This window comes from Engraulis encrasicolus, chromosome 10 (assembly GCF_034702125.1).
Source record: "Engraulis encrasicolus isolate BLACKSEA-1 chromosome 10, IST_EnEncr_1.0, whole genome shotgun sequence".
Classification (NCBI taxonomy): domain Eukaryota; kingdom Metazoa; phylum Chordata; class Actinopteri; order Clupeiformes; family Engraulidae; genus Engraulis; species Engraulis encrasicolus.
The window spans coordinates 12,853,514-12,870,405 of NC_085866.1; the positions used below are offsets into that span (position 1 = coordinate 12,853,514).

The 16,892-nt window shown below is 43.2% G+C and overlaps 1 protein-coding gene across 3 annotated transcripts in view; it reads left to right on the plus strand.

Moving 5' to 3' along the window:
- The window catches only part of LOC134456628 (IQ motif and SEC7 domain-containing protein 1-like), a 204,914-nt gene that overhangs the window by 12,197 nt on the left and 175,825 nt on the right, over window positions 1-16,892 (plus strand). For all 3 annotated transcript variants that reach the window (XM_063208048.1, XM_063208053.1, XM_063208055.1), the window contains exon 2: window positions 10,371-10,400. In XM_063208048.1, coding sequence (XP_063064118.1) covers window positions 10,371-10,400 — 30 coding nt within the window. The remainder of the gene's footprint in view (window positions 1-10,370; window positions 10,401-16,892) is intronic.

Consider the following 16,892-nt stretch of genomic DNA (forward strand, 5'->3'; position numbering starts at 1 on the left):
CCTGCCGTCTCTGGAGATATGTACACACCGCTCACTGTCTGTCGGATCTTTCAGCGGAGCGCCGGCATCACGGGCCAGCCCAGCGCAGCGCAGCGCAAGCCTGAGCCTCCGTAGGGAGCTGGCATTTCACATGAAATTAAAAGTGACTCATAAATATTGTGCTTGCTGAGGGAGCGTGCAATTGGACCAAATTGAAGCCACAGGAGGCGGAAAAGGAGAAGGAAAAAGGAATATGGGAAGGGTGGGGTATTAAATAATATCCGATTTACTGACAGGTCTGATTAAAGAGGCACCTTTTCTGATACAGCAGGTTTCCCATGCTGCTCCGTATGGGCCTGGCAGACTCCTTCCCATGGTGGAGCCGGGTCTTGTTCATGATGCTGCCTCTGTTCATTTAGCACATGCCTGGATCCGAACTGACTCACAAGGAGAGCACTTTCTATATTGGCTCTCTTCTCTAGCTGTCCAAATTATGACCTTTTTTTATTGTTGATGTCAATGCCATTGTTGTTGATGCTGTTGTTTTGTTTGTGGTGGTGCTTCTGCCTGTTGAGAGACAAAAGGTGAAAAGAAGAACTCTGAAGTCATCAGAATGTGTTGGCTCTACCTGCACTTTTTACTCACATGGCTGGCTAGAATAACCGTCTGGACAGGCTCAGGCTTCTTGTGAAATATAGACTTGTTATGGAGGACTTGTCATATGGCTATCAGCAGGGACGCAACTACTCCTTTCTGGGGGGGTATGCAAGTACTATTTTGGTGCCCCCCTCCCAAAAAAAACACATAATAATTATTTGCCGCCCTCCAACACCCCCTCTTTGGCGCACCCCTCTCTCTGGCGCCCCCCTGCAATGCATACGTCGCATATACTGTAGTTGCGCCCCTGGCTATCAGTGTGTGTTTGACTTTTGGTTGAATAACTAAAATATAACAACATAGACCGCATATACATAAATTAATGTAGTTTCTGTAAAATATACATCAAGTTATATTTGGGGCCACAATATTATTGTAATAATTTACCATCTACTCAAAATATACTCCCAGGCTGAAGGCTCAGCTATAGCAACACAATAAACAGGCCTCTACCTGCTACTTAAATAATTTATGTGGTGGTTAACTGTGTTTTGTTTGTTTACCACAGGAGCACTCCTTGCGTGTTGACGATGTTGGGTTAAACTCTTGAAGTCTGAGCTACCTGATAAGGCTATGAGAATAAGTACCTCTGCCAAAATGGGCTCAAGTTATGAATAATTCCCTATTCGTCTAGTCTCCTTTTCTTACATTTGCGTTTTCTTTTTCTGGATGTGTCTCACAGAGATGCACAATGCATAAATTGAGTTGACAGTCTGTGGAGACCTCTGTTATCCACCTCCCAACAATGCGAGTAGGGTTGAGGTTGGCAGTTGTGCTAGACTAAGCTTACCTTACAACAGTGTAGCACTGTGTTATGTACCTTATGGTAGTAGGCTATAGAGGAAAATTGTATAGGCCTAGTGATGCCATAGACGGTTAAAAGGCAGAACCTAGAGAATCTTTGGTGATACCCCCACACTCAATAATGCTCTTGTGATTGATTATGAGATATTGCCTTCACAATGCAATGTGTTCCTTGTGTGGTTATTATGTGGTTGCTTCACCTTCTAAAAGAACCTCACTGCCTCTTATCCACTTTCTTCAGGAAATGAGGTCATATTTCAAGTGACAATATGGTTGCGCTGAAGCCTGCATTCAGATTGATTGTTGGTTGTAATTTCAATCAGGGTAATAGGAAGGCTCTCTGGGCCGTGACCTTCCTCCAAGGGCCAATACATATAGATATTCATTTCCTTTTCGTTTATTTGGTTGTCAAGAAGGCCCATGACTCTACTGTGTGTATACGGAATACACTATATTCTGTCATTACCGAGTTTGAATTGCAGCGCTTTTGCAGCCAGGAGAGTAATGGTTGAAAATAAATCAAATATGTGCTTGCTGTGGTTATGATATTGATATGGCTCCAGCCATTTGTCTAAAAAAAAAAGAAATATTTTGTATTTTGCGCTTTCATAAGCAAGACCCTTTTCTGACCTTGCTGCTAAAGTGCTGCTGTTTGGATCCCTGCAGTGTGATTGATTGTGACTCTAGCAGACTGGGGGATGAAATGATTGCTGGTTAGTGCATCTTTGCTCAGCGTGTGACTCTTGTTGCCTGTTGTTGTCATGCACCACACAAACACTTCAGGGCTCCCGTGAGGTGAAAGCATGTTGCTAATGGTGCTCATCTGCATGGCTTTGGTAGATCGTGCCAGCTGCTAGACAGTGTTGCCAGATGTGTCTGATCAAATCCCGCCCAAAAGGTCCTCAAAAACGCCAAAATGCGCTAAATTCCGCCCGATGTCAACAAATTGCATTGATTTCTATGGGCACAAAACTGCAGGAAAAAAAACGTCAAATGGCCAATTCTTCCCATTTTTACCCGCAGACGGCCATCCCAAGGTTAACCGCCCAATCTGGCAGCACTGCTACTAGATTCTGCGGATGGATTTCAACACTCTTCCTGATCTCACATGGAGTAAGCACAATGAGGAAGAGTGGCCGTTCGTATTATTGGGATTGCTGTTAAATATCGACACAGATCTGATTTATGGAGACCATATAGTTAATGGAGTAGACTCCGACACATATAGGGAACACAACTAGGGAAGGAGGTCACTTGTGCTCTAGCCTTTTTGGTCAGTTGAAAACAAGATGGTCCATTTCAAAGGAGACTGGGCCAAGGATGATTGGAGCGCAGGATACGTTCTGCTGATATTTTATTGTGGTGCAAGCATGACTAACGTTTTGGCGCAGTGCGTCTTCATCCATCATATCAGCAAACTGTGTGCTCCAGTCATCCTTGGCCCAGTCTCCTTTGAAGTGGACCATCTTGTTTTCAAATGTATACAACTAGATTTGTCCCCTTCCAAAGATCCTCAAACAAAATCTGAGGGTTTAAATAGACGCACAACTTAAAACTGGATGAAACTGCACAGCACAGCACAGCACAGCACAGCACAGCACAGCACAGCACAGCACAGCACAGCACAGCACAGCACAGCACAGCACAGCACAGCACAGCACAGCACAGCACAGCACAGCACAGCACAGCACAGCACAGCACAGCACAGCAGCGAATTACAATCCAAGCAACACAAGTGTCTGAAGGTACATTTTTAGATCTGCTTCAAAATGGTCCGGCATACTCAGAGGGTATGATATTGAATGTCAGATTCTTTCATAATTTATTGCCAGCAACAGAAACATTTCAAATACAACATAGCCCAAGGTAAAGCCAGTAAAAAAACATTACCAGATCTCAGGGCCTTTTATGAAGTATTTTATGAAGTATTTGGAGTGCAGTTTGAATGAATGCAGCTTGTATTCAGCATTTAAAGGCAATATATAAACATCTATGTGGGCCAGTAAAGTGAAGGTAAAGAAAGGACCTTGTTTGAAAGACTGTTGTGAACTAGTGATCACATACAAATAGGCCTACTTTAAATGAGCCCTAATAAGTTAAATGATAAAAGACTGGTTGGTCTAGATTGGCATAAATTCCATAATCCTTTATCTTAATCTTTTAAAGACATGCTCTCTCACAAACTCCCAGTTTTAACTTTCAGCATGAGCAGAGGAGGCTGGGGAAGGCACTGAAGAGTCTGATCCAGCCACTTTGTTCCGTGTTTGCCAGACATGAGAGACGTCTCTGAGAGATGTGGCATTTTTCATTAAACAGGGGATTTACAGCGCCGAGCTTCAGCGGATCCCCTCTCCGTGTGTGTATGGCTGTGACCTATTCCATCCCCTCTTCCTTCGTCTGAAAGGATTAAGGTGGACGCGGGGAAATCAATGCTCATCTGATTTGCAATGAGATGAACAAAACGCCAAATGTTTACCCACAGGTTGCCACAGGGTCGCTGACAGCTTTGGTCGGGCCCAGGACAAAGTCATCTGAAAGGGCCCCCCCAGCCCCATTGATGCAATGTAATGAAGACCCGATTCTGGGCCCCCTCTCTCCCTGGGCCCCGGGACAACTGTCGCCTTTGTCCCCCCCTGTCGGCACCCCAGGGTTGCCATGCCACCTCTTGACCACACATCCATACAGCTCTTGGCATATTTCTCTACACCCTGTCAAACCATAGATCTGTGTGCCCTGAGCAAATATGCTCTTGCAGAGAGGAGCTTGAATTGAAATCAACCTTTCGGTCTGCATTGGAATATGGCTGTATGGGTATGGGTATGGCTTTCAATTTCACTGTTTTCCTGACTGAGGGATCTCTTCACTCGTCTGTCTGTAGGAACTCAGGTGAAACGGGGTTAAAGACATTCATTCAACCTTGTATTTAACATCACTTGCTTACTTTTCCACTAGTTCATTCTGCTATTATATTTTCATGGATCTATTGTTCTTTCTTCGCAAAATCAGGTCATGTTTTTCAGCAGCATGGTGCCTGATGAAACATACATGACATTTACAGTCATTGGATGAAACCAAATAATGCTTGAAACTAATTCAAAGCAAGAGGTATCCATCTTTTGAGTGTTGATGTTTCCTTTATTCAGATCCCTCATTTTTTTGTGTAAATATTTTCTCCATCACAATGAGTGAGACTAGGCTACTGCTAATTGAGGCGCGCCATCTCGTCTGCTAATTACCGTACTCCCTCATTTGCGATTTGGTGTTTCAGATAAGTTTCGAGGTGCTCCTGACCTGGCACAGTCTGTTTTCAGCGGAGGGCAACAGAAGGAGGGCAGAAGAGAAGAGAGCCCTCTCTCTCCCACCTGCTGTTACCTGAAGGTGGTGTTCTGATTTAGGATGGTGGGGGGACACCGATATCTGTATCCTGGGGACAGCCCATATGGTGCAGCAGCAGCAGCAGCAACAACAGCAGTGGTAGCCAGGGCCGCAGACAGCTTTTGCTGGGCCCAGGGCAAAGTAATCTGAAAGCCCCAACCCAATACGTATACCAATGTAATGGGGACCCAATTCTGGGCCCCCTATCTCCCTGGGCCTGGGACAACATACCCCTTTGTCTCCCCCTGTCAGCGGGCCTGGTGGCAGCAGCACCAGCAGCAGTAGCAGCCGTGGCGGTACATCAGTGATGGCGGCAGCAAGTGGTACATCAGTCGCAGACATCAGAGGAAACCACCACTTCCTCTCGGGCCCCAGCTGCGGCTGCTCGGCCCCTAATTGCCCAAGTTTACCCCAAACTTCTGGGCTTCAGCAGCACAATTAATGTGCTTTTCCACTTGCATGCAGACACAGTGACTGATTGGATTTTAATAGTGTGTGTATGCCCACATGAATGTATGCTGCATACATTTATGTGTGTGCACATAAATGCGAAAACAATCTGACGTTGATTAGTGTGCATAGACGGACGGGCAATCAGATACGCCCACATGCCTGCACACACACACACACACAACAAAGACACATGCACAGCAAAAGACACACAAACTTGTATCGACACAAAGCAATGAGGTACACAGCATCCTCCATTGGCAAGCCGCAGGAATTTGCCTTTTCTTTCTATGGAAATAAGAGGAAGTGACATTTGTAGGAGATGTGACATTACATTACATTGCATGCTCTATGGAGCCCTCGTAAAGTTAACCGACTCTCTGTGGCTTCACGGCTCATAGCTTTGGCGTTCCCGCTGGTGTGGGGGTGGGAGTGTGTGGGGGTGGGGGTGCATTTATGGGGGTGATCTGAGGCCTCTCCTAAAGCTACTGGCACTGCAGTCATCTGGGGACATGGCTGACTGACTGGAACCTGGTGGCAGCTCTGTAGCTGTTCAATGCTTGTCTCCCTAACGTAAATACATTGTTTTTGTAGTAGTAGTAGCAGTAGTAGTAGTAGTATCCCAAGAATTATTGTTCTCTGTACCTGTTGATATAGATACAATACATAGGCCTAGATAGATAGACTTTTATTGTCCCCCTAGCCCATTGATGCCTGATGTTGTGTTGCGCAACATTGGCCCTGGCGCCTGGAGCTGCATTACGCAACATTTAGGCTCATGAGATTTGAGACAACTAAAAAATCTCTGTTTGTTTGAGATGAGTGAACACATTCTAAGAAAGATGAGGGTCTTAGCGTTTAAATCAGGGCTTTGAACCATTATTTTTTTCCAAACGTTCCGTTCCAAACAGAAACGAAATTATAACGTTTCCGGTTATGAGTTCCACCAATAAATTGACGTTCCCGAACCGGTTAGAACAAAAAAACGGTTAATTTCGTTCCTGTCAGCTGATTACTCCCCATAGGCCTAACTGACGTTAATTAACCAAGAAAGACGGAAGTGCAAATGAGTCAGCCTACTTCCAAACTGTTTATTCAAGCGGATGAAAAGAATATCCTCCAGAATTTTGTCATTCAGGGACGACCTAAGCGGAGAATAAACCTCAATGATGAAAATGCGCGCTCCATGCTGACTTGGGTCACGGGGAGCGTTATGATGGACATTGTGAGTTTATGCATATTTGAAGCGGCCATGGATGCCAAATAGCGTTGAACATTCTCGGTGCGCTTTACACGTGTTTCTCTGCAATATCTTACAATGATGCAATGGAAACTCTGCCCTTTTGTATGACAGTGGTTTCTCTTATTTAAGATGTGTAGTGGAGACTTTGTAATCCACAGCTCTCTCTCCATTCAGTCAGAGAATGTCTGATGTCACACAGTACGTGAACCTCAGCCATCATGGTAACGTGCGCAGGAAAATAATTACTTCTTTTTTTTTGAGGAACGGTATTAACCGGTATTAACCGGTTACCATTATTTTTAAATAAGTGTTTCCGTTCCAGAACATAAAAAATAATAACGTTTCCGGTTTCGTTTCTGTTCCCTGTAAAATGCAAAAAGTTCCTGGTTTTCGTTTTCGTTCCTTGAACCGGTTCAAAGCCCTGGTTTAAATGCAACTTAGAGCATATTTGTATGTGCTTCAGAAGCTGAGATATTTAGGTGTTTATAGGCGGAGGGCAGCTTTTCTTAAAAAAGGGCTCAGGCATTCATCACCCTTTTTTGCAGGTGCCTTAGGCGTCAATGGGTTATGGGACAGTTGTTCTGAACACCATAGCAGTCTTGTCACAGCCTACATCAGGCATACATGAGGCATTCATAACAGACAACAAGACATTAAACACCATCGAACATTGACATACTAGACATGATGCATGTATACAGGCACAACATCGATGACGGTCAGATACAGTATGTTACCTGTTGTGGTACACAAACACTCCCCTTTGACACAATTATGTATGCATTCCCTGTCATAGATGATGCACTAAAACAAATATGTCAATAACACATTCACCTTTTTGGAAAGTCCCCACAAACTGACTACAAGGCTGTTCTTTCTGTTACATGTTGTCTTGTATATCGACTAACCACCCTTGCCCCTATAGTTTTATTTTCCCCTTCCCCTTCATTTTATCACTTTATGTACTCAAAGTTTTCTAAGCTCCTTTTATGTATCTTATATAGTCAATGCTGCCAGTGCTGCAATTGTACACTGTATGCAGATGTTGTTTTCCTTTATGTCTATTGAAATGCTATGTGCTACTAATATGCTTTACTTTCTTTATTTATCTTGCTATTTTTATTCTAACCAGCCTCTGTGCAGCACTTTGGTCAGTTTTGTACTGTTTTAAATGTGCTTTAGAAATAAAACTTACTTACTTACTTACTTACTTACTTACTTACTTACTTACTTACTTACTTACTTACTTACTTACTTACATACAGGAGTATTCCATCAGCAGTAGCAGTCAGTAGCAGTCTCAGCTTCAGTAGAAGGTCTGAAGAACCATCCATATAAATAAGGACCCATTCTTTGTGTCTTTGGATGGGTAGTACTGTGAAGAAAATACAGCTATATGGCAAGGCAAGGCAAGTTTATTTGTATAGCGCATTTCATACACAGGTGCAACTCAATGTGCTTCACAAAAGTAACAAATGCAAAAAGAAAGGAAACAGGGAAGAAAGAAGGAAACAAATTAGATTCAAAGAACATTTAAAACATTAAGATAAAACATAAGGTAAAAAAATATATATATATAATAATAAAAAATAGAAAATAAAATAAACATAAAAATAAAAAATAAGAATGATATATAATTTAAGCTAGGGGAAAGCATCTGAGAACAGCTTTGTCTTGAGTCTAGATTTAAAGCTATCAATAGTGGGTGCATTTTTTTACGTGATCTGGAAGCTGGTTCCAAAGTTTTGGAGCATAGAAGCTAAAGGCTGCCTCTCCACACTTTGTTTTGACTTTTGGAATCGCCAGCAAATTCTTCTCCGTTGACCTTAGTGACATGGTTGGTGCATACAGCTGAAACATATCCAGTAGATATGTGGGTCCCATTCCATTTAATGATTTAAACACAAGTAGCATTGCCTTAAAATCAATTATGTAGCTTACTGGGAGCCAATGCAGCAATCTTAAAATTGGAGTAATGTGGTCAAACTTCCTTGTTTTTGTAAGAACCCTTGCTGCTGCATTTTGTACAAGCTATAAAGCCTGACCTTGGACCAAATGGCTACTGGCAGTGTTGGACAGTTCTAGAAATCTTCCCTGTGATCTTTTTAGCCTACTGTAAAATGAGGAGAGCCCAGAGTACTGTGTGAAGCAAGCCCTTTGAATTCAACTGTCCTGGATATTGCTGTGATTTGAAGGACACATCTCTGATATTAAGGCTCAAGTCCTGTACAGCCCAACAAGACTTGTATTTGTTGAGTTAGGCTAATCAGTTAAAATATTTTGTGTTTTGGTGTGTGGCACAGAGCCAGTCACTGTGACGACCATGCTGGGGGTGGGGGTCAGGTATCACAGTAATGGCCAGCAACGGTCAGTTGAGGCTCACTACTGTAGTCAGAGCCAGGGGCGGATCTAGCCATTTTGGGGCCCTAGGCGAAATATAAGCATGGGGCCCTCAGAAGTATAGACATAACATTTGGTGTTTTGGTGCTATTTGAGTGTTTTGTTTCTCTCTCTGATTCACTTTAAATTCACAATATATTCATTCATTTATTCACTAATATTTAGAGAACATCATAAGTAGGCTATATACGTGTATATTAGGCTTTGATGAACTTTACTCGTAACCATTTTGCTTGAGGGGGGGCGCAGACAGATACCCTTCCTCTGAAGGGGGGAATGGCAGGAAAAGTTTGAGAAACACTGGCCTAATGGAATGTCCGCCACCGCCCAGAGCTACAGCTGAATCCCCCTGTACCGCACCATTGCACAACATCGCGGGGCATCGGCCCAACATTGCGCTTTCTAAGCCATGGAGGCAAATCCATCTTTAGCCCACTTTCTGCAGCGCTTGAAAAAAAAAGAAAAACAGCCCATTGAACGTTATGTTTGCCATGATGTTAAATAACATAATTGTGTACAGTGTGCAATTGTTGTTGTGTAGTTAGTCTCACGTCTCTGACGTTATCTCTCATGCTGTGTTCTCTCTGCTCGGACTGCTGTGCTGACGTATGTCCCCAGACTAAATAGAATAGCCATCAGTTGAATAGACGGCATATTTTTGGCCTGATTACTTGAAGCGGCTCAACGCCAGCTCAGCGCCACCGCCCGCTGCTCATTTCCGCCAGCGATGAATATTTCAGGCCCATTGGTCATCGCGGGCGGCCCTTGATTCATTAGCTGACGCGGGCGGGCGGCGCAGTCACAGTTATTAGAATCCTCTGACCAGGGCCGCTGACAGCATTAGTCGGGCCAGGGACAAAGTTATCTGAAAGGGCCCCCCCCCCCCAGCGCAATACATACAATGTAATGAGGACCCATTCTGCCCCCCCTCCCCCTCGCTACCTGGGCCCAGGACAACATACCCGTTTGTCCTCCCCTGTCGGCTGCCCTGCCTCTGACATCACCATGGCATAGCTTACCAAAAGATAGAGCCGCTCTTATTACTCAGCATGGCTACAGGCAGGGCCGCTGACAGCTTTCGCTGGGCCCAGGACAAAGTCATCTGAAAGGGTCCCCCAACGTAATACATACAGTGTAATGGGTACCCATATCTGGGGCCCCTGTCTCCCTGGGCCCGGAACAACGTACCCCTTTGTCCTCCCCTGTCGGCAGACCTGGCTACAGTTAATGCTCGTTTGTTTCAAAGAAAAGGTTAATTACTCAGAGATAATGTTCAGTGTAGGTAATTTTGTTGTGATGCAGCAGGCACACACTGTACTCATTCTCCGGCTGTTGTATGGCTGTATAATTTGCCAGTCTGGATGTTAACGGCGTTTGCATTGATAAAAGGAAATTTGCACAGTCACTGACTTTCCTCTATTGCTTTGAGTAATTCTCCCCCTCTCTCTGTTTTATTTTACAGGTTACATTGTGAAAACACAAAGATGGTCAGGTATGTGGTTATACTGTATATCCTTGTTGCATGCTTTTACCTTCATGGTTTTGTGAGATTGTTTTCAAGATTCACATCCGTTGATTTTTTTTATTATTCATACATTTATAATTATTGTCTCTTATAGACTACCTACTCTATGTCCGCATATGGCCTCAATAGTTTCCCAAAACCATAGTCTTTTACACTGCCTGTAAGCTGTCATAAAAGTACCACATTTCCCCGCTCTGCTTAAATTGTCCTAATAAATAAAGAGAGATTCTCTTTTTACGTGCTGTGATATTGAGCAGGCATTAATTTTTTACCAGACAATCTAACAGTCGAGAAATATGTGTTTTAATTTCACACATTTTTCCGTTTTAAATGGCCATTGTGCGGCTACTGGCATTTCAGTACGATTTTCTTTTCTCGAGTCTCTTCATCGTCCCAGCTTCACCTGCAGTGAATACAGAGCAGAGCTGTCTGCGGCCGGCGCACTGCTTTGTAATGGCCCGCACTATATAACCTTTGGATGGGAATAATTCACGGTTGAGATAGCCGGCATGATGTGTTTTTCGAGAGGCCCATCGCTCTTCTTGCACAATGTCCAGGTGCTGCTCAGCTCAGCTCAGCCGCGGGTCTCTCTCTCCACACACACCAGAGGCCAGAGGTAACAGGAGTGAGAAGCTTCTCTCGCTCTCTCTCCACCAGTGTTGCCAGATGTGTCTGATCAAATCCCGCCCAAAAGGTTCTCAAAAAACTCAAAAAAAGGTTCTCAAAAAAATTGCATTGACTTCTATGGGCCCAAAATGGCAGAAAAAAAAACGCCAAATGGCCATTTTTCCCCGTTTTTACCCGCAGACGCCCATCCCAAGTAGCCCAATTGGGCGGGGAACCGCCCTATCTGGCAACACTGCTCTCCACACGGCCGGTGAGGTCAAGGGGAAATGGGAGAGGGTGTTTTGTTTTGAGCCCCTGTGCTTTATGGGGATCAAGTGCTCCTCCATACTGTGGCCTGGAAAGCACCCCCGGGACATTGTTATATGTTGTGGCACTATATAATAGGAATAAAAGTGAGTCCCAGGAATCTGAGTAGTTTTGCTGGCTCTTCAGCTAGCTCCTGTGTTTTTTACAACCTCTGGCTCGCTAACTATGCTACAATGTAACAACAGAAGCATGTGAAAATACTAAAGGCCAAATAGCTCCCAGAAGCTTAGCCAAACCCCATTTTCTCCTCTGTCCTTCAGAGTGAATTAATGAAACGTATTTATTAGACTGTATTCAGTGCTTCAGTCTGGAGACAAAGGTAGCGCTGAAGGTTGTTTTTGATTGATTTTCCTTTATTTTCCAGAAGTGGTCTGTTCTCATTCTTTGGTTAATGCAGACGATGTCCCTTGAGTAACTTTGAACTTGGACCTCATCAAACGTATGAACTTTAAAGTTTGGTAAATGACACTTTTAAAGAGAGCTGGTTATAGCCTGCTGTTGTTCTCAGGGTACAAGCTCAGCAGTTTCTAATAACCCCAAAATCCATTGAAGTAATTAGAGGGGTTTGCCATAAATAATCTGGCTCCCACTGGACTTGCTTCATTCTTGTGATGCTCAAAATGGAAACGGGGAAAAAAATAGAAGAAAAAAACATGTCATGGTTGGCGAGCAGTTTCCATCGCAACATAGTTAACATAATGAGGCTGGAATTGGAGCATGTTTGTGTTTAAAGACACCACCTCTCTCCATCCCACACTCCACCATCCCCTTATCACCGCCTCTATCTCTCTTTCATACTCCTACCCCAACACTACCCATTAGACCTGGATGGCTTCCTTCATTCATTCACAATGTAAAATACATTAGCTTGATACTAAGAAGCAGTTGTAAACACTCTTAGCATATCTATATCTGCTCTTCCCCATTTTCTTCCCTCTCTCTGGACTTTATGTACAATGTGGTCGTAGGGAGATACGTTTACTTGTTTCGTCTTTCATCTTCGATATTTTTTAAAATATCAACAATGTAAACAAACCATGTCCCCATTAAGATAGCATCCTCAGACACGCTCTCTTGTGGAAGCTCCAATCTCCATGAAGACAAACGAGATACAATTCCAACGTTGTTTAAGGCTCTGTCACGCTAAGTCTCACACACACCCGTTCAGCCATCACTGTAAAATACTGCGCTTGCTCATGTGTGTTTGTGAGTGTGTGCTGTGCATGTGTGTTTGTCTGCGTCCCTTGGTTGGGGGGGGAGGGGGGGCTTGTGATTAACCTATGCTCTTCCCCATCCTCTTCCATCAATGAGGTACATACGTCCTCGGCACTGCTGCCTTTGAGTTGCCTGTTGGACTGCCCTTGCACAGATGAAGCTTACAGTAAATTCAAATTGATTTTGTGCACTGTGGGTGGTAGCGGACTCTGTGCCGCAGACAATGAGACTTCCCCAGTACTACTTTGACAAAAGTAAAAAACTATTCTCTCTACCCTGGTCAAGGTTTCAGTTGTCAGGACTAACCTTTCAAGTGTACCGGACATATAAACATGGGTATTTCAGATCTACTGTAATCGTCTTGCTTTTGTCTTTGGGGGTGGGGGTTATCAGATGGTTTTTACATATCTTACTTTTGTTCAAACAGTTGATGTTCATTATAATAGCGCAAACTTCAGGAGGCATTGAGTGGCAAAATGTTCTCTTTTAATGCATTCTAAACATTATATTTGCGGTGAACTTCCTGGCTGATTGAGCAGGGGTTTATTTATGGCTCCGTCTACACCGATCTGCGTCACAGCGTAACCCCTTCTCCATCACTCATGTGCTGTCATGTCCCCTTCACAACTCTACATTGGTTTGCCTGCTTCAAATTCAGAATCTACATCAACAGTTGTGTTACCACAATTATGGTTTTGCTTTAGTTATGGTGCATTAACACAAAAAGTTTCCATATCTAACCATGGCTGGATTGGCCATAGGGCATACAGGGCATTTGCCCGGTGGACTGTTGATGATTTTGGTCTGACCCTCTCCTCAATGTAGTGGTATCAGTCCTCATGCCACTGCTGATGCAGAATTAAGTATTGGGTCATTTCACGTGAAATCAGACACTTTGGGACCCGACCGACCCGGATTTCAATCATACTTGGTGTGCCTTTTTAGTAGCAAGGTAGCACCCCAGAACTGCATTGGTTTGAATCTGACACTAATATTAAGGGAGAAACAGACTAGGAAAGGTTCACATGTGAGGGTAGGACACTATACATTCAGCCTTGAATATATCAGTCAGTGTTAGTCACAAAAAGATGCCTGTGGTGTTATTTGAAAGCTCTTTTCTGGCTCTACATATTACACAATCAGCTTGGAATACAACAACTCTCAGAATATGAATTATGATAAATTGAAAAATTAAAAATTGAATATCTAAAAAAACTATATTTTAAAATGGCCAGTTCCTTGTCCAAACGTATCCGGCAATGTCATTAGCAACACCTCAAATGCTGGTGTTCGGTTCTTTATTCATTTCAGAGAGAATTTGACTCACAAATATGGCATCATACAGACCACTTACTAATAATATGGTAATACCATAGTAGCATCACATGACAAAACAAAAACAAAACAAAAAAGGTCAGTTTCCATGGTCCCAGGTTTCAGAAACTAAGGCAGATGTCCATTTATACACACCAAATGATGATATGTGAAAGTTTGAACATTCCTTCTCTGTGTACCTGTGTCATCTTCCCTTTACCGTACTTTAAAGAGATAATCAATGGCTACACTCTCATTTTGTACTCTACCAGTGCATTTGAAGCAGCAGCTGTGTCTTTTGTAGATAATGTATAAGTACGTCCCGTTGCAAATAGGTTCCACTACCAGAAGCACATCCCGATGATCCATGACAAGTCTATCTGGTCTGAAGGGAAAAGTGAAGGATGGAGATGGTCCATGAGGATGCAGGAAGTTCAGTTTCACCTCTCCAGTGCTCAGCATGCATTCCTCAACACATGCTAGCCACCAGTTGCCATCATATACAGCTACAACATACCCTTTGATGCTTGAAAATGTAACACATTCCTTTACTGAGCTCACTCTTTGAACTCCTTCTCTGAATGCGGAAAATGGCCTAATGTCCATTGACAATGGGCAGAAGCTGTGTAGTTTTTGAGTACCTGGAATAGTTCTTGCAGATTCAAACCTCTTCAACAGGTTCTCAGCTTCATGATGGTGCATCTCTCTCAAGAACATCCATTGCCAGTTTGCCACAACAGAGATGTACCATCATGAAGCTGAGAACCTGTTGAAAAGGTTGGAATCTGCAAGAACTATTCCAGGTACTCAAAAACTACACAGCTTCTGTCCATTGTCAATGGACACAGTGGAAGTTAGGCCATTTTCAGCATTCAGAGAAGGCAGAGTTGAAAGAGTGAGCTCAGTAAAGGAATGTGTTACATTTTCAAGCATCAAAGGGTATGTTGTAGCTGTACAGTATATGATGGCAACTGGTGGCTAGCATGTGTTGAGGAATGTATGCCGAGCACTGGAGAGGTGAAACTGAACTTCCTGCATCCTCATGGACCATCTCCATCCTTCACTTTTCCCTTCAGACCAGATAGACTTGTCATGGATCATCAGGATGTGCTTCTGGTAGTGGAACCTGTAACTGCAACGGGACGTACTTATACATTATCTACAAAAGACACAGCTGCTGCTTCAAATGCACTGGTAGAGTACAAAATGAGAGTGTAGCCATTGATTATCTCTTTAAAATACGGTAAAGGGAAGATGACACAGGTACACAGAGAAGGAATGTTCAAACATTCACATATCATCATTTGGTGTGTATAAATGGACATCTGCCTTACTTTCTGAAACCTGGGACCATGGAAACTGACCATTTTTGTTTTGTTTTTGTTTTGTCATGTGATGCTACTATGGTATTAGCCTACCATATTATTAGTAAGTGGTCTGTATGATGCCATATTTATGAGTCAAATTCTCTCTGAAATGAATAAAGAACCGAACACCAGCATTTGAGGTGTTGCTAATGACATTGCCGGCTACGTTTGGACAAGGAACTGGCCATTTTAAAATATAGTTTTTTTAGATATTCAATTTTTAATTTTTCAATTTATCATAATTCATATTCTGAGAGTTGTTGTATTCCAAGCTGATTGTGTAATATGTAGAGCCAGAAAAGAGCTTTCAAATAACACCACAGGCATCTTTTTGTGACTAACACTGACTGATATATTCAAGGCTGAATGTATAGTGTCCTACCCTCACATGTGAACCTTTCCTAGTCTGTTTCTCCCTTAATATTAGTGTCAGATTCAAACCAATGCAGTTCTGGGGTGCTACCTTGCTACTAAAAAGGCACACCAAGTATGATTGAAATCCGGGTCGGTCGAGTCCCAAAGTGTCTGATTTCACGTGAAATGACCCTATTAATTTTGGCCGTTTTGGTCAAAATAGCTTGTGATGGATTACTAAAACTGTTGTCACAGTCTCCCTCAATGCCTGGCCGACCGGTCTTGACTGAAAATGCCCGGCCTGCTTTTTCATCCCAGTCCAGTCCTGTATCTAACCCATTGATGCCTGAAGCACCTGCAGAATTGGGTCCTGAATGCCTAAGCCATTTTTGAGAAAAGGTACTGTCAGCCTATAGAAACCTAAATATCCCAGTCTCTGAAGCACATAAAAGCATAGTAAGACACTCATCTTGCATTACAATGTGTTACTTTAGCTCTAACATGCCAACACTTATAGTAATAGATATATCTCAAATCTTATGAGCCTGAATGTTGCGTCATGCAGCTCCAGGCGCCAGGGTCAATATTGTGCAACGCAACATACAGCATCAATGGGTTTAAAACACTGTACTTGTAGTAGCAGTTGTGCTAACACTGAAGTGGGATGGGTGGGTCAATGGTAATGGTTGTCTGTGTAGCTGTGGTCTTTATGGTGTCAGTCGGTGTGCTGACGCCATACATAAAGAACAGCTAGGCAATCACAGCACTCTCTGTCTGTGTGGATTTGCCACATAGTAAAAGTGATTTATCTACAGTATTTCTAATGTTTGTGTGGGTGTAGTATGGGTTTTTTACAGATTCAAAGTGAATGCAAGCCTTGCACCGGCGATTTGGCAGTGAGCCATAAATTCAGCCCATGCCGATCTAAAAACATTTCTCGTCCCTCTCTTTAAAAGATGTGTATCTGATCCAGCTGGAAATGGGTGAACTGAAGTAGATGAATGGCCTGAAACACACTGTATTTATGGGAAAGAGACTAGGCAGATGGGGGAAATGTAGGGCCACTGCAGTTACTGAGTAGCAGTGTTTCCCTATAGCAGTGCTTCCTACACGCCATTGGCTATCATCCCGAGAAGCTCCTTCGTCCTTGGAGATTTCCATAGCAGCAAGTAACCTACAAACGGTTTCTGTTGCACGGTTTGGGTCTCCCTAAAATCTTGAGGTAAACAAACGAATAACCAATGAGAACAAATGGGACATTTAACCCATTTTAGCC